The sequence below is a fragment of the Lonchura striata genome, chromosome 4 (assembly GCF_046129695.1).
Source record: "Lonchura striata isolate bLonStr1 chromosome 4, bLonStr1.mat, whole genome shotgun sequence".
Taxonomy (NCBI): Eukaryota; Metazoa; Chordata; class Aves; order Passeriformes; family Estrildidae; genus Lonchura; species Lonchura striata.
This window is the reverse complement of record NC_134606.1, coordinates 34,904,279-34,927,775: the sequence shown is the minus strand read 5'-3', so window position 1 is coordinate 34,927,775 and position 23,497 is coordinate 34,904,279. Positions and strand designations below refer to the sequence as shown.

The following is a 23,497-nucleotide window of genomic DNA, read 5'->3' as shown; positions in this document are numbered from 1 at the left end:
TCTTCTAGCCTATGATAGAAAAGAATGAACACCAAAGATGCACCTAAAGCGCTTCCATCACATGCCACACGAAACAGAATTCCATCTGGCTATAATTGCAGGGACAGCAAAATTAACTGAAGTTGCAAGTTCTTTCTAACCACATTCAATACCTGAACATGTTCCACCACACTTACCCATGCCTGCTTACCAGTTTGAAACAATAGCATGTCCTAGCATTATTTGCACATATTAAGTTATTTGGGGCTCACAAAGGAGGGTCACCAAGAAGAATCTCTCCAGGAAGCTGATCACTTTGGCACGCTCTGAAGGCTTGAATTTTGTGCAAAGTGCAACAGGTGCTTTCATCTAGAACTCACACTTAGTAGAAGGGGTCAGTGATCACTTTTCATGTAAAATCTAGTATCATGAATGTTTTCCCTGGAAATGGGCATCTATTATCCCAGTGAAGTTTCTATCAGAAGTTCAAAACCACCCAGTGAGTTTTAGCAGCTACCCAACCATCAGATGCTACCCAACATTTCAGTGCCAACATGATAGTCATGGATACCCTGAGTGTACTCATGATGGATCACAGGATCTGGCCCTTGGCAGCTTGTTGCCCCTTTTCTCCGCTTTATTGCCACAAAGATCAGAACCTTGATCTTCTACCAAAAAGTATAACCAAAAGCAAAGAATTGATATTTGTACTCCATATATTGTATCCATATACACTTGATAATTGCTGGCTCCATATTTTGTTTCTATGTGTTGATCTGACATAATTCTGCATGTTGGGACAAAAACATGGATTGAATTTTGTTTCCACGTAAGTGCAAGCCCAGAGTAACTACTGACCTGATACATTTATTTGGGATATAAAACTGAGTAAATAAGAGAACATAAGCCAAAATAACTCTTAGATTTATAGATTTCACTTCTTTAGTTTATGAATTTTATACCCCTTAACAGATAAGAACAGTCATATATTTTTAATATGCAAAGTGTATTTCAGGTTTAATGTACTTAGTTGAGGAAAAGTGCATTTATATTTAATTATAAAATAAATTATCTTTGTTCCCTAATTGCACTGCTTGAAAGCTTTTCTTTTCCTGTTAGCAATATTGCCAAATTTTATTTCCATCTTCAAACAGAACTTTTACTGTTTTATTTAAACTCTTGGAGGCACAATTCAAACTTCCACATATGTTTCCATACAAAACCCAGCAGCAATGACAAAAAACTCTAAAAAATTAAATATTTCTTCCAAAGCCAGAAAGGTCATTTGGACTGAGATGCCCAAACTGGATTTGGCTCACTAGAATAATTCCTTCTGCACGTAGCTACGGCTTCCTCCAGTACTCTTTTTCACATAATTCAAAATGTAAATAAGGGCAAGCTGGGGCTGCATGAATTACTCGCACAGCTTGCTCCCTGTCATAACATTTATGGAAAGATCACAGCTCTTCTCTCTTCACTTAACTAGAAACAGACAACCATGATGATACCTGCTCTGGCTTACTGATCCATGATAGATGAATGTACACTCACATAAAAGCATATGTGCTTGTGAGAGGACAATTTGGGACCAGACGGACATGTAAGAGGCAGCACACAACCTCCAATCATGTGATGAGATATATAACCACGACAATGAAGAGAGACACACGTGTTACTCACTGATTAGCATAATAGGGCTGAAATGATGTTTGGATGCATCACTTGAATAAAACTGAATGCTATTACCAGCTGCTTCAACAACAGATAACTACATTTTGGTCTTGCATGATCATACCTTACTAATTGTCCACTTTCTCTTCAAAAATTTCACTAATCAGATCATCCCACTCCAAAATGCAAAGAGGATCTGACAAACAGACAGTAAAAGACAAGAAAAACCAGCCACCACCCCACTATTTCTGTATAGAGCTGTAAAATAAAAATACCATGAATAGCAGCACAAAAATAATTATACACTATTTATTACAAAACCATAACTGTTTGAAATCTAAAAAAACCAATCAAATAACAGAGTAAAGAGGGTGGAGAGGAGACTTCCACCTCCCTTCCAAGACTCAATTACACAACACAACAAACTCATTGCTGTGGGGGCAACAGCTCCAAGCAGCCACAACAAAGGAATTCAGCAAACTTGGGTGGGGGGTGTATATATAACTGGATAACAAACCTAGTGGGCTGGTTACCCTGGCTCAGGCCTTATCTGCTGCCTGGTGGAAGCCAAAGGATAAAACAGAAAAAAACTCATCTCCACTTAAGACATCATCTTTCAATATCACCATCACAAGCAGATGAAATATTAACCCATACAGACTTCATCAGGGTATTTCCAAGGCTTTTTTGTACTTGTCATCACACCAGAGAGGATTTTGGCATGCCATACTAAACATGTTGGTACAAAGGTCTTCTTCTTGAAGAGCCAGAGACACCAAAGGAAGTCTACTCCAACCTCTTGCTTGCAATGGCCATTTTCATCTGTTATCTGTCCACTGAACAAAATGCCTTGAAACATAAAGTCTCCTATCTTAGAGCATCTAAACTCAAAGACCAGAACTGATGTTAAAGTCACCATTTCCCTTGACATTTTTTGCCAAAGATTAGTCATTCTCACAGCTCAGAACAAAAAACCCCACACCAATATCTTTGACTTCAATTGTATGCCTTCTACCATGTTACAGTTTCTCTTTTCCAAAGATTTCTCTGTGGTTTCCCAAGCCACCTTTTGATTTGAAACTCTTTAAACTCTTACTAGAAGTTATTTCCCTCTTTATTATTATGCATCTCTTTCCTCCAACCCAGTTTTTCAATACAAGTTCATCTGTAGACGTTGAAATTGGAGACAGTACCCCAATACCTGCCTTACTAGTGCCACATGCAGAAGAGGGAAGGGGGGTACAATTCACTGTTGTTCCCTTTTATGTGCATGAGATTCTTATGATGCTGTCTCATTGACTGGGATGTAGAAATTACTTACTGTGGCTTTTTAATCACGTTTAGTCTTCTATGCAACAAGTATATTCAATGTTAAATACTAGAAGGTAAATCAGTTTTATTTCAATTATCATGAGTGTCAAGTCCCATTATTTTGCTTTGCTGGAATCACAATTTTTCATATTTGGGAGTGCTGGCATTTTACTGCAGCAGGTAAAAAGGGGCTCTCTAGGTGATGCAGCAGATAACAATGACATAGGAAGCACTTCTGCAGCAGTAATGTACATTTGTTTATTGCTCTCCCTATCTTTATAGGTTGTTGTTTACAGACCATATAAAACACTTGCAATTTATTAGTGAGGCAATTTAACTAGCATGGTTTTCTCCAATGCTTTGTTTCTGTCAATGCACATTAGCAATCATAAATGAGACTGACAGGGTCAGGATTATCAAGTTGAAAAAAATCGAAGTACTGCACTGGATTTGAGGTTAGGGTTTTAATTGATTCGTTTTCATTTTCCTTTCTAATGAAATTAAACAGCCTTTTGCCATAAAAACATGAATGGGAAATATAGGGAACTGCATTCAGTGTTCATTTGTCATATTTTCTATGAAACTATCACTTGTAGTACTGAGGAAAGAACTGCACTTCACCTAGAAGTCACCTCGTTCTTATTGTAATTGCAATCTACTGAAAATAACTTTTTCTATTTAAAACAGAAAGATGAATTATATTTCATGTCACAGTTTTAGGAGAATATGACAAAAAAAAAGAGGTAATTATAGAACATTTTTGACTCAGATGAAATGAGTGTGAAAGAGGTGGCTCAGGTCTCACTTCCCCATTCAGAATAAAACTATTTAAAAAGGATGCAGATGAAGCAAAAAAGCAGAAGGAGGAGTGAAAGAGACCCCACTTTTGGCATCTGAGAGCACAGGCAACTATTTCATTGGCACTGCCACAAGGGCTTCTGAGTTTATCTAAAGGTACATTTGTGGACAGTCACATTTAGATATGAAACAAGTTATAGTCATGCGTGTATTCCATGAGGATTAGGGAATAAAGACCTGTAAAACTATTTAAAAGTATCTCATTAATAAAAGGAAAGTTACTAATTCAGCGGCTTCTGTCTTGTACATATCTTTATCACCTTTTATAATATGAAGTGATACAGAATGCAATACAATACTTGAAGTGAAAGTAGTCAGCCTTCTACTCACCCACATCAGAGAGTGTGCACACCGTGATTTGACTGTATGATGAGTCAGGCAGCTAACAATTATAAAATATTTTCTAAATGAAGACATGATTTTGGTGTGAAAATATGTTTCACCTTAAATATGAACAGTTCTCCTGATAATGCAAATTTGCTGCATTTTACTACTCTGAGATTCTAATTGTCAATGAGTGTACAGACTTCAAATCTTATGGCAATAAAGTATTAACAAGCGTAAGAAGTAAATATCCTGGAGTCTTAACATACACCTAGGTAAGATACACCAAGACTGCAACAAGTATAAGCACAAGGTCCTGAAAAACATCTTATTGATCTGCAATTTGAGTGTCTCCTCAGCTGGACAGTGCTTAGTCCAAGCCAAGGACTTTCTAGCTTCCCTTGCTCTGCCAGCAAACAGGTGCACAAGAGGCTGGGAGGGAGCACAGCCACGACAGCTAACCCAAAGTGGCCAAAGGGACATTCCATACCAGAAAACATCATAAAGAGTATGGAAACAGGGAGAAGCCCATCACTGCTCAAGGATTGGCTGGGCATCAGGCAGCAGGTGGGAAGCAATTGTGTTGTGCATAACTTGTCTTTCTTCGGTTTTAGTCCTCTCTTTCCTTCTCCTTTTCATTAGAATTATTATTGTTATTATAATTCAGCAGTTTAATAATTGAACTGTTTTTATCTCAACCCATTAGTTTTACCTTTCTTTTTCCAGATTCTCCTCCCCATCCCACTAAGAGCTGGGAGCAGTGGAATAGCAAGTAGCTGTGTGGTACTTGGCAGCCAGGGTTAAACCATGATAGTCAGTTTGAAAGGTTTAGGCATGTAAAAAATAGGCAGTTTAAAAAAATCTAAAATTTGGAAGTAAATACCTGGTTTTCAGACTATTTTAATTTTAAATTTGTTTTTGGATTCTGTATTTTCTAAACTGCAACTGACCTACTGGAAACAAAACCATAAAATGAGCAGAAATTAATTAATGGAAAAAATTTGAGTCATTTTACTTCAGCTATAGCAGAATTGTAACATGACAGTTTTAAACACACATTTGTATTCTTTCAAGTTATCTAAAGAATCCATGTGTATATATAGATATAGACACATATTGTTAATGTGCATGTGTGTTTGTGTGTCTATACATAAAAGGGTGGGAACAGCATGATTATATTCTATAGCTAGATCTAAACTAAGCAACAGCATCCGGATAGAGAACAATACCTTTAAATAAAACTATATGATCTCAGGAAATTCCATACTAAAATTATCTCTCCTTCAATTCCACTGTATTAGCAGTGAATGGGAATCAAAACAACAGCTGGTGTTAGCAAGCAGATGCATTGATCTATATAGAGTTTTATTCTTTAAAAAAAAAATCAAATGTGCTTTAGACTCTCTCAGCATAGAGTATGCTAGATAGTGTTCCTACTAACCTTAGCTTCTGCATACACGTTACTGGATCAGTAGGAATAAATTGGGTAGCAGTCCCCATCTCTTCATTGCTGCTTTTCTTTATCCCTTTCACCTTTTTATTCAGCTACTTGCTATGTATAACTCAGCACCAATCAATGGGATTTAAACACCAAGGATATATTCAATACTGCAGAAGCCTGAGATTGATCTCAGGACAAAAGTTGCATATACTTCAGAAAACTCCCTCAGCAGTTTCACCAAAGAGGCTATGGAAAACATGAAATGCAACTGAAAATAGGTGCTCCAGTTACACAGGATAAATGTGAACACTTATTTAACTCCCCCTCAAGCAGCATGGCCATTTAAATGAGGTAACTTTTGAAAACTGAAATTTGTGAATATACCTTGAATCTGTGGTTGCCGAGGCCATGCCATGTATTCCTCATAGCTGCCAGTCTGTCTTGTAGATACAACACAAGACCAGACAGCGTGACTCAGTTGCTTAAACTTTGAGTACTTAAGGTACAATAACCACAGATGTTTTTCAAAGAATGACTACCTGCTTCAAGGCATTTTCTGCTCTGAGGTTATTTTTTCATAGGACATTGCAAAGTGAAAAGAAAGAAAACAGGCCCTCACATGTGGGTTAACTGTACCACTGTGATCTAAGTTATTGATCAACAAATGTCCTAGCCTATCACAAAAAAAAAAAAGAAAAGAAAAAGAAACACCCATTCTTTCTATTACCAATTATTCCCAATTGCTTATTCATGCCCTCCCACAATTCTTGTCTCCTGGGTAGACACAGGCACATATGAAGCCAAGAAATAAACCAGTTTAAAAAAAAAAAAAAAAAAAAGAAATCAGTTCAACCAAGTAGTCCTTAACCCTCCCACCTCTGCCCAGGCAAGCTGCCATTCAAGATCATGTTCCCAACTCAATTCTCCATGTACTCCCACTGGCACTCAGAAAGGACAGTGCAGGTGACAAACAAGCAAGTGGACAATGGGAATATCATTTGGGCTGGCAACACCAAACTATGTAGGTTCTGGCAGTTAACTTTGGCTGGAACTTCTCCAGTTTGTCCACTTGTAAGACCTGGTTTCTAGCTGTTTATTCAAAGGTTTTGACAGACTTTAACCTGAAGTTTGATTTTCCACTGAGGAACTGTCCTAATGTCTGTTTCTTGTCCACATTAATATAGCGCAGCCTCCTCAATGAAGATTAGCAGCACCTTAAATTGGCAGGGAAGTATGATATGGAGTGATGAGGAGAGAAAGAAAAAATGGAGAGTGCCTCAGGGGCATATTTTTAACATCTCCAGCAAAGTTTAGCCAACAAATATGCCTCACAGCTTATGAATTTCTGGTAGACTATGACAGATTGCTCTGCTAAAACACAGAAAGTTTTAAGGAACAATCAGAGTATATTCCTTGCAGTTGCTAAACAGACCTACTGTGCAGGTACAGCTTTTGTCTGCAGCAGGTCATGAAGCACGAGCAGTGTGAAGAATAAACTTCAGTGTAAAGAAACACAAAGAAGAAAAAGGCTCATTTTACCCTAAGAATAAAATGAGAAAAAGAAAGGACACAGCAAGGGAAGAGAGTGGAGCCTGCAGCTGAAACCTGGATGTCAGAGAAGAGAGTGAGAGAAAGAGGAAAAGAAAGCTGTGATCTGAAGCTAGTGAGGGAGATGGGAGAGCAACACATGTGCCAATGAGGGACATACACTGGCACTACTTTGCTATTTGCTAAAGAAAAAGTAGAAAAGGAATCAGAGCCGTGACAGCCTGGTGTAACCTCATTGCCATTTGTTCCCATGAGAAAGGGCAATTAAAAATTATGATTATAGGCACACAGATGGGAAGGGAAAGATCAGATTATTTTCACAGTTTGATGAAGAGAAGCAAAGTGTAGAGAAAACACAGTGATAAATTAGAGATATACTTAAAACACAGGAACTGCTCAAAAAGCAGGTGAATGGTGGAAGCCTAAAGGACACAAGTCTGTTGCCTCCTCAGCTATTTTACTATTTAGACAAAGCAGCCCCAAATGAGCAAAAAACACTCGAAGGTGTTAAAACACATAGGCTTCTATCTCTTCAGCTGTATCAGTCTATTCAGCAATTCACAGTCCTCAAATTAGGTTCAGCATGTAATTCACGGGCTGCAGTGAGGGAAGTAAGGAAGCACTTAGGCTGGGGCTGCTTCCCAGTTCCCCATAGCCAGGCCTATTCTGTAGAGGACTGTAGGCTGTCCTCTGGATTTGGACAATACAGCTGGAGGCATTTTTGTTTATCTTTTCAAAGTCCCTAAACATCAGGTAACTCCAAAGACTATCAGATGTACATCAGAAAAAAAATTAATTTTTAACACTAGCATTGTCCAAGTTCTGAACACTTTATTTTTACTGAAGTAGCAAGCTGGAGTGTATATATTCATATACTTCATATATTTGTGGTTGCAATGCTTGTCAGCACTACCAGGTTTATCTTGGCTCTAGTATAACATATTATTTATGTGGAATGACAGCAAGGCATTGATAATAAATCTTCTTATCATAGCATGAGAAAGATTCCCAGACTCCAAACTTGTGTCACTGAAAGTCCAAGTACAAAGTAGAAGACAAATAATATTTACATGTCCTTCTGGTAGTTTGGTTATTTCTACGGAAATAATTTTGGACAACTACCTTCACTCAACATAAATAACCAATGGACAGTCTTGTAAATTGCCAGCGCAAGTTTAGCTGCTCATGAATTACATGGAATTTGTTACAAAAATTTACCTGTTTACAATTACATCATATACCAGATCACGTTATTGCTACACAGAACACAACCACAGTACAGCCTAATCACAGAGAAACCCGAGTTGGAGCTTCATAATTGTTCCTAGGCCATGTTCTGCAGGAAGCACAGCTGACTAGTTAAATTGGCAATCAGTCCAGTATTATCAGCCCTCCATTTCAATATTCCTTATTCTTATCCTATATGCTTGTAAGGAGATGTAAGGAGCAAAAAAAAAAAAACCAAAATCAGCAAAATTAGTTTGGTGAGTAAGAATCTTATTACCTACAAAGACTAAATAAAAAAGACTTTTATTAGAATAATCTGTTCACATTGGTAGTCAAGGGTCATGAGGATGTTTGTGAAACACTGCATCCAAGTATACAACTACTCTTAATTTTGCTACACAGTAAAGCAAGATCAGTCACTAGAAGTTATTTACCTGAAGTACTCATACGTAAACTGTTGCACAGTCACTGTAAATCCAGCAGAAATCCATGCTGCTACCAAAAGGAGTACTTCCCTCCCTACTCAAGGTTCCCAACACACGCAGAGGAAGGAGAACTGGGACAGGCTTCTGGCTGGAGCACCTCTTCTGTCAAATTAAGTACAGTCTTATTTACCATAACTCATATGCAACACAATTCCTTGGTACTCACAGATACTATCTTCAACTACTAGGTCTGGACCCAGACAGGTAGGATCAATTACACCTTTCTATCAGTTTTGCTTACAGAGTACAATTATATTAGAAAATTAATGTATTTCAGACAACTCTAGTAAAACCACTGCAAACTCAGTAAGAAAAAATAATCAAATAATAAAATTTGTCTTTCCAAGGTACAGCTGTCAGAGCTTGGCATGAAATATAGTGACCGTAAAGAGGGTGGTAGAATCTTCTCAAACTGTTGTGATCTTCACTGACTAGAGTCAGAGAGGTTGTGGGGTTTTCTTCTTTGTTTTCTTTCAGTCTCCTAGAAGACTTCGAAGCCATTGCTGCAGCCCAGCTAAAGCACTTGCATGTCAGCGTATCAGGATGCTGGTTGCAAACCAATTCTGATTTTATGAAAGCAGATGGGAAAATTGGTAAGCAGTAGATTTGAGTAGTTCTGCATGAAATTCAGTTACTTTAATGATTACCAAAATCATTAACTCCATTGTTCTTTCATTTATTAAGTCTATTTTTCTTTTAAGATTGCTACTGAGGTATCAGTACAAGTTTTGTAAGATAACAAATTCATTTCACATCTTAGTAAGACTTTGCACTTACTTTAAATTCTTTAATACTGCACTAACTCAAAGTGAAAAGAAAATTTCAATTCTGATCAAACTAATTAGCTAATGAACACAACCCACTCTGGCTCAGAATAAGATAAGCTTTTTTAATAGCTTTCTCATTAGACAGTTTGAAGATAAAAAATATATGTATCATGATGACAAAAAATTAAGTCTTTACAAGAATACATGTTAAATAGTCTAAGTTAGGGGTTTTATGATAATGTACATATCTGGGTTTTTGAGGAAGGAAAGAACAAAATCAAAGCTAATTGTAATTGTTTTCACAATTGTAATAAATAAGTGCAAACAATAACAAATCAATAGGTTGGCACAAATATGAAAAAATATTTAGAATTCAAAAATATTACCATTATCCAGAAGAACTTCAATTTTATTTAATATATCACTTGTTAGATAATATCTCTATTATAATAAAAATTATTTAAACAAATATGCCTCAATGGGACCTTTGGCAAGATTCAGAAATTCCTCAAATACAGCAGTACATGGTACTTTTCTAGTGAGAAGAAGAAAATGTCCCAATACCACAAAGCAGAAGGAACAACAGTGCAAGGATAAATTTAAAATAAAATCCTAACCCTAAATGACTTAGAGTTCTTCAGAAGACCACAGATGTTTCTAAGGCAGTAACACTCAATGTCTGCTACATCTCACATTATATAATCATTATCTGAAGGGCTTCTCTTAATTCCCTTATCTTCTCCCTCCTCCTAGAAGATGAGAATAGGGAATTTAGAGAAATTTGTGACTCAACTCCAGCTCTTTCCTCTAAATACCTTTGAACCTGTTCCTGTACTTTTCTATGGAGTAGAGCATGACAAGAAATAAAGGAGCTACTGGATTGTCCCTGTACTCAGCACTGCACTACTGTTCATCAAATGGAATTTAGAAGATGGAATTTCCTACAAATAAATCCATAATAGGGGTTTCCAGGCACCATAAACACCTCAAAAGAGCTGTAGATTTTAATTCTGACCTGGAGGGAAAATATTTCCACAAGCTAGCAAAGCCACAGGCAGACAGCAACTAAAGAAACACCACAGATGTAATAAAGGTCTAAAGATGAAAATAAAATCAGTCTCTTAGCCAAGAGGGTGACAGAAATCTGACAATGCATCTGGTCACTCTGACTGGCCAAAATATATGAGCTAATGAAATTTGTATTTGATTGAAATACAGATTAAAAAATTAAATTACATTTTTATATTTCTTCTTTAGTTTGGTCTTCAAAAATTTAAGGACGTATATCCCAGGTCCTCAAATTAAATGCCCTTTTTTTCCCCCCAGGTGCTGAAAATAACTTTTGTGCTTGTGTAACACACGGTTCAAATTATAAATCTTAATAATATTAATCAAATTAACTGTAGAACATGTCTTTACATATATTGCAAGTTGACAAAATCAAAAAAACTCCACTGCCCCCAAAGCAGTACCATCATGGTATCAAGTAGCTCAGAATCTACTAACTACTAATAGAATTTTCAGTATGAAAACAGACCAAACCCATGGACAAGACATCCTTAAAGAGACACTGAAGAGACAGAGGCATGTCTTCTAATATCCTCAATCCAACAACTGTGGATGTTAGGTGAGTAGGAGGGGAGGGAACTGGAGAAACTGATTTAGTCTAAATTTCTCTGATTAAGTCCAAATATTCAATAAACAGAACAGCACATGCTGCTGACACAACCATTACTTTGCCCCAGTGGGGTATTTCCTATATTCTTATGCTTTAGGCTAGGCTTGACATGGATCTAAAAATTTGCAATCATGGGCAGGTTTCAAAATTTGCTTGGTCATATGCACTTAATTACTGCCCTAACCAAGCCCTCACAAATCTTGCCCAAGATGAACATCTTATTGTTAGCAGGCATAAACAGTCTTTGCAAGACTGCTGACATTTCATAGATCACATTGAGACCACATCTCATTTTTAAAGAAAAATCATTAAGGGCATTAAATATGCAGCTCATGGTTTATAACTCAAAAGATAGCTAGTTCCATTAAATCGCTCACTGTGCACATGTGGCAGGCAGAAAAACACATTAAAAGCATAATGAACACAAAAGTCTAAATAATCATACATCATCTTGAAACAGGCCCCTAACAACTTTTATGTGAATTTTGAGGAAGTAGTAATAACTATGAAATGCCTTTCCCCATCCTGTTCTTCAATATAAATATAGGTAGTTCTTTAAAGGAGGAATTTTAATCATACTCATGTCTAACATGTTACAAAATACTGGCATATCAAGACACACTTTTAAAACAAACACACAAGTGGAATTATTAGGAAAGAGAAAAAAAACATCATTGTGTCCCTACACACATCTGTTGTGTCCCACATATGGAATTTTTTTGTGCACTCCTGGCTCTCCCCTCTCCTTGATCTGCAGTATTAGAGAGAATTAAAAAGGTATGAATTCAGGTGATCAAAGGTAAAGAACAGTTTCATTTCAAAAAGCAGGTTACATAAGTGAAAAATCTTTAGCCTGAAAAAGAACAGTGGAGAAGGGAACTCAATAAAACCACAAGTGATGTGAACAGAATTTCTCCCTGTCTTGTCCAGAGGAGGGACTCTGGAAGTTTCATATTTAATCAGCAGGTTTCAGATTGTCTTGGGCCTTTGTTTGTTTGTTTTTAAATTTACTGTTATGTGTAGTAAACAGAACATCCACTTAAAGGAATACTTGTTGATACAGAGAAGTGTTGATGTGAAAAGCTTCTGTGGGCCCAATAAACACCTGGAGAAAAGTCAACTGAAAGCTATTAAAGCAAAAGAAATCACACACACGCACACCATCATTTAAGGCAAGGAGGTTCACAAGCTGCAGCCAACAGCCTGTCAGCATGCAGTGACAGTTTCCATTTCTTTGCACAGAAGGAGGTTGTCAAGCAGATCTTGTAATTTGGCAGGGCCTTGGATGGTAAGGGCTTAAATACAAAGAAAAGAAGGCCAGCCAAAATCTAAAAGGTACTGAAAGACCATAAGAGTGCCTGCAGCCAGGTGCATGTTGCCATGGTTGCCCTTTCACAAACATGATGATCCTGCAAATGTCTGCTGCTGAGTTTTCCATCTGAAGTCCCCAAGCAGCCAAGGAGTGAGCAGCAGGTACATGCTGACACACCAGATATTCCTCCTGAACCTGGTCTGTGGGATGCCAAGGTGAAGGATCAAAGTGCAATAGAAATTTCCCAAGCCATTTCCATGAGGTAGCTTGAGGACAAATCAGCTGGATGTTGTGCTTCAAGCTCCCTAGAGGTGAATCAATCAGGACAGCACACATGATGAAGGATAAAAAAATAAACTTCTGGGGGCAGGACTCACTGGCTACCGTCTTCTTGCAGGAATAGACATGGCCATGGCTAAAAGGCAGCCTTCACCTGGAAGGAGCTGGGGAGAGGGGTGTGCAGGGGGAAGATGTGACAGACCATTTCTCATCATGTACTGGGTGTGAGGTTTCCAACATCACTCCCCAATCCTCTGTCACATCAGCAGGGCACAGGGTGCAAGTTCAGTGGTTATGCAGCATGGGCTCTCCAATGAGATTGTTGAGAATGGCATAGAGGGCTAACCAGCCATTTTGTCTGACCAGCTAGAGATATTTTTCTACTCTTTCAATATTCCACATATATAGCATAAGCCAACTAATCATGGAGTAAAGCAGCAATGTACAGGCTCAAAGGAAAAACAGATCATCCATCTGTCACAGGAGATGAGGATTTGAAAATTTCATTAATTTTCTGAAACTGCTAGCTAAGATATCCAAAGAGTTTCATTACTACAAAGAACCTTTTTATGCTGTTAATCCAGATTAGTAGTGACTGTTCAATTTAGAGTTTGCCTAAATCTTTAGTCCTACCTGATGCAATAGAACAGCCTAATTCTTCCTTCCTTTGAAGCATGGTCCTGCCCTCTGAAAATTCTTCTCTGCTCCTTTCCCTACTTCCTGTTCCAAATTTGTGCTTCAATGTGCTTTTACTGCTTTACAGCCCATCCACAGACATTTCAAAAAGGAAAATACTTCAGAACTCCTCTACAGATTTTTACTCTTTTTTTTAGTGATCACCTGCTGGCCCAGCCACATGAAGAAAAAAAATCATTAATCTTAAAAATCTTCATAATTTTTATAACCAATACTCAGAGAGAAATCAGCAGCTCTTTTTGGATAAAAAAAATAAAAGCATTTTATCACAAAACACTTAACAACTCTTAGTTGTACAGGCTGCCTTTCATCTGAATTGAACACCACAATCTTGGAGAGAGCCATAACTATAGGCAGCCCTTTATCAACCAATTTGCCACTCTAAGGTGGTCTGATCTCCATCTGAGTCCAGCTGTTAATTTAAACTACCCCCTCAGCACACAAACATTGAACCCCTCCCAAGAGGCGACATTCTCACGTGTCCAGTTCCAGTTCTATTAACGTGGCATTCCTGGCAGCTGGAACAAATTGCAGGGAGGTAGCCAGGAGCTGCCCACCTGCTGGGCTCTGCTGAGCCACCAAGGCAGCCCAGACCACTCCAAAGTGTGCTCAGAAAAGTTCTCATACCTCAGGGCGTGCCTGGGAACACAAGGCAGAAAGCACAAACTCACCAGCTTTGTTTCCTTGCTTTCCAGCAAGCGAGGAAACCCTCAGAGAATTTGATTTTGAGACTCTTGCTTGTGTTGTCTGGCAGTTTATGTGAAACTAAACTTTACAAAGGAGACATGCCAACACCCTCCATATTGGGCTTCACATCTGTGGGATTTTAGCAGCTATTAATGTTCTCCTGAAAGCTGTGCCCTGTGGGCTGCACAATAAGATTGTTGGTATTTTTAATGAACCAATATTTTGCCCTTCTCCAAACAGCCAGAAAAACATCCAACTGGAAGGTCAAAGTGATTGTCCATCCTGGAAAAAAAAATTCCATATTTACCAAATCTACTGTGTAGGCCTGCTTATTAACAAGATCACCTCACTTCCTCCAAATCACAGAATATTTCAGTGCTAATGAATTAAAGGAGTAAAATTAAAAAATACCCTTGTAGCAAAGAGATATTGACTACTTACCATGAATAATTTGACATTTAGAAGTCAAATGAAACAAAGTAAATTGTTATATTTGTACTGCAGCAACACTATGCCCATTATGCAAGATGTGCTGGAGAGCGGGTGGGGTGAAGAGGAAGTCCTAGGCTCTGTTTTAATTTGGAAACATCTGTCCCTAGGGAAGGGACGCACGTCAATAAGGCATCATCTCACAAGTTTATTTTGTATTTTTCCTTCACAGTTAATTGCACTGCTGATCTAACCATAAGCAATTCTATAAAAATTATACTATTATCTCCACCTAGACTCTTGATATCATTACTTTTTCAGGAAAATTATGTTTCTGTCAAGTGTATCTGTGGGTAGTTACAAACAGGTAGAACTGGACCGATTGAAGTTCCTTATTTCTAAGAAGAAATAGGAGTAGTATATTCTAAGTAATAGGGAATGTGCAATTAAGCAGAGATTCTTTCCTCAGCAGCACACTAAATAAAGCATTATCCTTTTAGGGGTACGAAATACAAGCACTGTCTGTGACTTTCAGGAAAATCTTTTATTATGGTATCCCCATAGTGTCCAACTCACAGCAGTCACAAAGCTGTCACATAGTGTGCAACACCTCATAGTTGTTAGTCAAGAGGAATGACAAGTCAAGACTGGTAAATTCACAGGGCTCCAAAGGCAAAATTTAAAACAAAAATTGATTATTTTAAAAATCAACAAAAAAACACAAACAAACAAGAACACCAAAAAAACAAAAAAAAAACCAAAAAAAAAAAAAAAAAACCACCACAAAAAAAAACACACAAAAAAAAAAAAAAAAACTCTCAGAATTACTTCCAGCACTTGAGGCAAGAAATGTTTTCCCTTCTTTTTTTTCTTTTCTTAGGGAACAAAGAAAACCAAAGAGACTTTTCCTTAAGCAGACTGGAGAGTTTACCCACCAGCTGTAACTTTCTCTCTCCCCCTGTGAAACAAATACAACCATGAAACAAATTAACTAGCACTCCAAATATTTGATTGTCTACACAAACATGAGTAAGTCAAGAGCAGGTAAGGTGTAAAGCTTCACTTGGCCAGTTTTTCTCTTGGCTCTAAATATTGTAACTGATGCCACAAGTACATTGTGGACAGCTGGAGCAGTTCACCACAAATGCATTTGGCCGTCTGAATTTGGCAGCTGAAGTAAGTTGAAAGACAACAACAGTACTTTTGGTTCTTTTAAACAATCTCAAATAGAATAGAATATTTCAGTTGGAAGACACCTAGACTAATCACCAAGTCCAGCTGCCCAACCACTTCAGGGCTGACCAAAAGCTAGAACGTATTATTACAGGAATTGTCCAAAAGCTTCCAACACACTGACAGGCTCAGGGCATCAACCACCTCTCTAAGAAGATTGTTCCAGTGTTTGATCATCCTCTCAGTAAAGAAAAGCTTCCTAATGTCCAGTTTAAACCTCCACTGGTGCATTTTAACTACTGCCATGCATCCAACCACTGCACCAGAGGGACAAGAGACCAGCATCTCTCTCCTCTTCATCTCCCCAGAAAGCTGAGAGAGCAGTGAGGTCACCCCTCAGCTCCTCCTCTCCAAGCTAGATGGACAAAGTCCTCAGCCGCCCTTTCCTAGGACATTCCTTTCAGCCTTGTCACCAGCTTTGTTGCCCTCCTCTGGCTGCATCCAAGGACCTTCACATCCTTCTTGAATTCTGGGGCTCACTGCACACAGAACTCGGGGTGAGGCCACAACAATGCAGATCAGGGTATCTACTGTTTCTAAAAATCTTTAGAAATATTAGAAGCTTCCACACATGCTTGTGGGGTGTTGGGGGACTTACTATGGGCCATCTTTGGGGAAAAATATTAGGAAATAGCCAATTGTTGCATATGTTCTCAGAAGCTATCCCTTCTGCTTAATTCCTGTCTTCTCTCTTTCTCAACAAAACATAACTATTGAGTAAGCAAAGTCAAAGAATTAAACCATATAATTGTATAAAGGATTTTGTTCTTCACAATTCCTGAAATTACTTAGTGCTTTCTCAGTGCTGCCACAAGAAGGTAGGAGAAGTAACACAGGTGATATCACACTTAACACCAGACAGAAATACATGTGTCATTTGCTCCCCAGCAGCCTTCTGGCATCTTCTTCCAAGAACCGTCCAATTCTTTGCCAGAATTTTCCCTTGTCCAGTATAAGAATTCCTGCTTAGTTCAGTAAGGAGCAAGATATAAAACGCCTTCAGTTTTTAAGCTGCATTCTGAAGGTCAAGCTATCAGAAAACTGTCATTGAGTAGGTAAAGTCATTATGTAAACAGTATGGAGTAATACAGAGCTTAGGGTGACAGCAGTGTCAGGTAACTCATGTCATTAACTTCCCCAAGCAATCGTTCTTCATTGAAGTTAACCATGATCAAGATCCCAAAAGTTAGTTGCAGATGATATATGGCCTTAGTAACTACATGAAGAATGATTACATGCTCATCTACACTCAGTAAAGACTACAATACAGCCAAAATACAATAACTGCTATAATCTTTTTCCTTCTCCTTATCAGAAGTTTTCCCCCCTGTTTTCTCTTCCTCCCCCAAATAACACAATTTCTCTTGGGTTACTTTGCTTTTTAGCTTCTTACTAGATATTAGAAAGCTTAGGAGCTTCTTACTAGAATATCTATTCCTTCCACTGCCAACTGCAGTCTCTAAATAGTTGTAAGAAGTTATAGGTATCTTAGAACAAGCCAGGATAAATAAATAACCAACAAACTACTACAGAGTTAAGGGGATTGATTTATGATGATTACAATGGAAGAATAGAAGGATAAATTACTTACATTGTAGCTAGTTCCTAACTAAAGTCTGAAATGCAACAAAGAGGGAGAGCAACACAAATATTGTCACCAAAAGAACTTCTGGAGACCGATAAACACAAAACAAGACAAGCAAGTTGACAAATTCAACAAATAATCATCCATGCTTCTGTAAGTTATCAATGTTTTAGATTAAAATTCTGGTGCAATTTATGCAGCCATTAGTTTATTTGAAGTAGATAACACATTTACATGTAGGAGAATTTGGTATTACATTATCACTCTGAATAGAACCAAGGTGAAATTTAAAAAGTAATAAACATGTATAATAGATAAGGAAAATAATTATATCTATCCTACTCAATAAGCAAAATTTAGTACAAACAAAACTCCTAAGAAGCAACTTAGTCTATAAAAGAACTTGCAACTTTCAGGGACAATCTTGTTTAGAATGTCTTATAATTCATTCTACAAACAGCTGTAACATATTTTTTTTACATTAAACAGGATATTACATTTGATAAGAAACCAGTGTGACTTTAGTTGGATTCCCTTTTTTTCCAAGGGTTTGTTTTTTTTTTTTAATGAATCACTGACCACATTTAAAAAAGCAGCAGCAGAACACAAGGTTTTTAACAGACTTCTATCCTGGATGCAGGGTATCAATGGAAGACTATTATTACGACCACCCTCAGCTACAACAGTCTGAAGTCTAAGTCATTGTTTATTTTTACTAAAAGAAGTGGACACACACCCTTGAAAAATAGGCAAGACTTAGAATACACACAACCTAAGTGAGCATAAAAATAATGCTTTTGTTGGGATGCTTCTGTATGCCTCTAAACACTGCAGTTAAAATGACCTCCACAGTTTTTTTATAACCTTCATAAATGCATGGGATTACTGCAGACAAACAGCTGAAGTCCCTCCCAGGCACACTAGTGTGCTTAAACTAGTCAGGAATGCACTCCAAGAACTAGAAAGTGCAGTGATCTCTTTGAGCTTACTACTGTACTTTAGTCATATAAAAGGCCAGACCAAAGTTTAATATCTATGTTTGCAGAAGCATTGCTTAGTCTTTAAAATAATTATTACTAACAATGTTCATCCCGTTGCATCTGCTGCAAATAACGGTTCTAAAAAAAAAAAAAGCATCTTTTTTTTGTTCATGTGTCTGAAAAGAGAGTGGCTACAAACATACACATGACAAAATTTGCAGGAGATTAAACAGCAGCAGCAGGAAAAAATATCTTTCTCCCTACATGCTCAGCCCTGCTTAACTACGGGGAGTGAGGTGTGTGCTTGTTTTCAGAACAGGCAAGGCAGCCTCATCTCTCACCTGTGCATGGAACACGGAGTAAGGCTCTTGGTAAACTTACGGGTGACCATAAAAGTGATGGGTCTGAGATCGTACCATGGAGATACAGTGACAGCAGGAAACCAACACACTGTATTAAACTCTGTTAGCCATCAATGAGCAGCACTGTATGATTAGGTCAGTTTTAAAATAATTTTATAATAATTAAATTAAAAAGGTACATCTCAGGTACCATCCAATAAAAATGAAGCTCAAGTAAGCACAAGTATTTACATTGCAAAAAACCCTAAATCAAGAATCATAGTACAAACTGTTCTGTACTTTATTCCTGTCTATGTAAAGAGGCCCCAGTGAAATTTTCTGATGTGCTTCAGAATAGGAAAATATGTTTTCATTTGCTATTCCCATTCTAATACAAAACCAAACATTTTTGCATAAATATAGTTTTAAACCTTTTCAAACTACATGGCACAATTGATCAATATTGCTTTTTCATAGTCACATAATTCTAAAGACTATGCAAAAAAATGATGGTGCAGCTATGGCAAACCCTGCCAACTATATAGTTTCATTCCAGGTATTGTTACCATAATAACCTATTCCTGCTATTGTTACCTCATTGCCATTAATGGAGTCTAGGTACATGCTGCTGACACGCCTTTATTTCAATGACCTAAGAAATTTAATTCCTGCACGGAATACCCACGTAGTTCCTTCAGTTCATTTTAAACTTTCAGCAAACAAACAATAAGGCATTCTTTATTTCTTTAAAATAACACTCTCCCAGGTAGACAGTGTATATTCACCCCACATTCCCTATTGAAAACCACAAAAAGAACAAAAGCCAGAGAACAAACATAAGAGTTATTAAAACACTCAAAGACAGTAGGAGAAGCTAAAGCTTCAAGCCACCGGTGTGGCAAAACAGCTCACCCTGCCCTTGCTGCAGCTGCTCCGAGCATCCCTGCGGGGCGGCGGGTCCCTGCCAAAGGGCGTGAAATCTGGGGCAGGAGGGCTGATTCCCCCGGGCCCGCCCTGAGCACAGAGGCAACTGAAGTGCCAGGTTCCGCAAGAAGCCACCCAGGCGGGGAGAGGCCAGGGCCGCCCGTCCTCCTGCCCCGCCGGGAGAGGCGGGCTGCGGCTGCGAGGGGGTCGGCTCCTGGGGACAGCCCCCTGTGCTGCAGGAAATCCGCAAGAGGTGATTTACGGGCTGGGCTCATTCCCATCCCACTGAGCTGACAGTTCAGCTGAAAAGCATTAATCTGGGCCCTGAAAGCTTGTCAAATAACGAATCTTACCCTTAGGCTGAAAAGAAAAAAAGCAAAAAAAGGTAGGGGTGGGGGTTAGGAGTGGAGAGGGATGAGGCAGTGTTACACAAGCTTATCAGTGCCCACTTGCTGCAGAACATGCCCTTGCAAGAGCTGTGTAGGAAGAACTACTACTATTAATATCTGTAACACTTCCAAGTTCCTGCAAATCTCTAGACAAGTTTAATATGTGAAAATTACCTGCTTAAAAACACAATACCCCTATTTTCTGGCCAGCTTTTCCTCCTATGTTGGAGGAGCCCCAACTTCATTCACACTTTTTAAAATGCTTTCTAAAGCTAAAGCTCTTGAAATAGGAATGAAGAGAAATAAATACATGGCATGAAGAGCTGACCTAATGGCCTGTATGACCTGCACTTAGGCATCAGTTTAACATGCAGCAGCATGGCACCTTGATGGGAAATAAAAACATAACATCTATGAACTTCTTTGAAGTTAACGAAGTTCAAGCAGTTGACTTTTTACTGGCAATGATATTTTCCTTGAAACAATTATTTGCAGTTTACTTATTTAATCCTTTCATAATTACCTAAGATATCATCTTGACATTCACAGAAACAAATATGTGCAGTACTCACTCACTCAAACAGTTCCAGCAAAAGCAACAAACTCATAAGTAAAGACTTCCAACATAACTAAGTCTGCTTGGATCCAGAATCTTTCTCTACTTACTACTCAGCAGCAGTCAGGCACAAAAGCGTTTTCCTATTAATGTAATCGCTTAACACATGCTATCCCACTCCCTGGTCTCTTGACCTTTTCTTCCTTTGGTTTGCTGACAGTTCCTCTTTTTCCAGGGAGCACTTGCACTTAAACACAATGCACTACAGTGGCAGCTCCCAAAGACTTCGAAGTTCCTTCAAGAAACAGAGTAACTTTCCACACCATATGCACGGAAACGCAAAAGCATCACTGAGGAGAGTACCTTCACTATCAGCTGTTCTACCTCAGCAGTCTAAGTACACAAAGTATGTGCTCTGCTCCAGTTTGGATTCTTTCTACCTTTCCAGCATAAGGTATTCCAAGGCTTTACAACTCAAATGCCAGTTTCACCCAGTAAATAACTGACTTACAGTCATGGGTTGGAAGGAGTTGAGGTATTTTTACCCTCCACTAAGTTTTGACTTTCTTTCTTTTTTTTTTTTTTTTTTAATTTTTATAAATAGTCTAAGCAGTAAGAGTGGCTTACAGTTTCTACTTTAAAATATAAACTGGGATAAACACTTTATACACTTTTAAGCAATATGATCACTGATAGCACATTAGCATTCAGAATATTGCAATGTAAACATTGAGTTGTAGTTAAAATATTTTAAGAGAGACTGCAGTATAATCATAAACTTTTCCATGCAGATTACTATTTGAAAAGTATAGTATGACTTCTGTGTACAACAGTTTGCACACCTGAAGTGCAGCTAATATATACTATCAAAACTTGATTTCCTAGGTAGTTACAGTAAAACCTCCCAAACTCTTAATCACTTAAGAAAATAGCATAGGAGAGAAAAAAATCTGAATATTAATTTAAATTTTAATTCACAAAACTCCCTCCCTGCCCCATACTGAAATGAATAATGAATGAGCTAGGTCATGATTCCTTTAATAAGTATGTCAGAAATCTTCAAAACAATGAGATGAGGGTAAGACAGACATCAAAGGTCTTCTTTACAATGCCATGCTTATACAACCACATACTATGCATCTTTTTTATGCATCAGCATACCAGGAACTGCATAACCACAAGTACCAAAGGTACTTGAGTTTTATGTTACGAAACTTAATATGAAAACAAAAATTAACCGAGAATTTTAAGTATTTGTGTCTGGAATCCGAGAATTTAAGCCCAACTTTCACCATGCGTCTGGGCAGAACTAAGGTTTTCAGACTGGAGTGTAACCTTACACATCCCATCAACTCCGTCACGCAGCAGCAGCTCACCCAAAGCGTCAGTAACTCCAAGAGACTTCTCAACAAATGGGAAGTATAGGGTTTTGCTGTCATCGTCCTCCCACGTCTCCGCTTCGTTCTTGTGCCCAGCTGCTCCCCCGAGCGCTTCTCAGCCCGCCCTCCCTCCGCGCTCCCAGCGCAGGACCCCGCTCGGAGGCGCCTGCGGGGCGCGCCCCAGCTGCCCGGGGGCATCGGCCGCAGCCCAAGGGCCGCTGCCCGCGGCGGGGCCGGGGCCGGGATCGGGATCGGGATCGGGATCGGGATCGCTCCCGGCCGGGCAGTCCCCGCTCCACGGCCGAAGCGCAGCCCGCGGACTGCCTCTGCTCATCAGGTGTTGCGCGTCCCTGTGCAAACGCAGTTGTTCCCCGTGCAGCCCGCCCTCCAGCAACCCCGAAAACTCAGATACTTTAAAAAAATTTCCTTCCCTCACTTTAAGGAACCCCCCCTATTTCAAAAGCCTTCTCCCACAGCTTTTCCTCGGTGGAACTCCCAAGCCGTCCGTTCAAAGGGACTCGCAGACACATGCCCAGAGGAGCTGGCATCTACAGCGGGGGCACGAGCTTACCTTTGCCTCCCCCGCATCGGGCTCCTCCTCGTAGTAGCCCTGGCCGGACTCGTAGGCGGCGGCAGCGGCCGGCTGCCGGGGTCCCAGGAGCACGGCGCCGGCAGCCAGGCAGCAGCCCAGGGAGAGCACCTCCAGCAAGTGCATGGTGCAGGGATGGCAGAGCGGGCGCGGAGCGGGGCCGCGGGGCAGTCGGAGGAATGTAGCCGAAATTATCAGGCTCCTTCTTTTCCTCTCCCCCCCTTCTTTCGCTGTCCTCTCCCCCCTCCCTCCCCTCGCAATATCCAAGGCAGTAAAATCCGTGGGATGGAGAAGATGCGGTAGCAGCAGCTCCTATGCGCCTGCAGGGGAGTTCCCAACTTTCCCAGCCGCTTTGCAAATTCTCGCCAAAGTTATCCAGAGTTTGCCAGGTAAAAAACCCACCAGGAAACCGGACATCCGAGGCTGCGCTCACTCAGGAGCAGGGGAGGTGGAAAGCGCAGAGAGGAGGAGGAGGGAAGGGAAGGAGGGAGAGAGAGAGCCAGGGAGCAGCAGAGCGGGACCGGGCGGCCGGTCGCAGCCGGGGCGATCGCTTCGCGCGGGCCGGGCCGGGCCGGGGGCTCGGTGCCGGGGGCTCGGTGCCGGGGGCTCGGTGCCGGGGGCTCGGTGCCGAGGGGCCCCGCCGCGCTGCGCTGCGCTCCGCCCGCCGCGCTTGCGGACGCCTGTCAGCGGCGGCGCGGCCGGGGGGTGCGCGGCGCCCGGGGCTGCGCGGCGGCGGCGGCGGCCGCGCATGGCGAAAGCGCCCTCTGCCTGCGCCTCTGCGCGCCCGGAGGGGCCGCGGCCGCCGCCTCCTCCTCCTCCGCCACCTCTG

The 23,497-nt window shown here is 39.9% G+C and overlaps 1 protein-coding gene across 1 annotated transcript in view; it reads right to left on the bottom strand.

Moving 5' to 3' along the window:
- The window catches only part of VEGFC (vascular endothelial growth factor C), a 69,460-nt gene extending 46,423 nt beyond the window's left edge, over positions 1–23,037 (bottom strand). Inside the window, exon 1 of the mRNA XM_021549410.3 lies at positions 22,651–23,037. Coding sequence (XP_021405085.1) covers positions 22,651–22,794 — 144 coding nt within the window. The 5' untranslated portion in view covers positions 22,795–23,037. The remainder of the gene's footprint in view (positions 1–22,650) is intronic.
- Between the last annotated feature and the right edge of the window lie 460 nt (positions 23,038–23,497).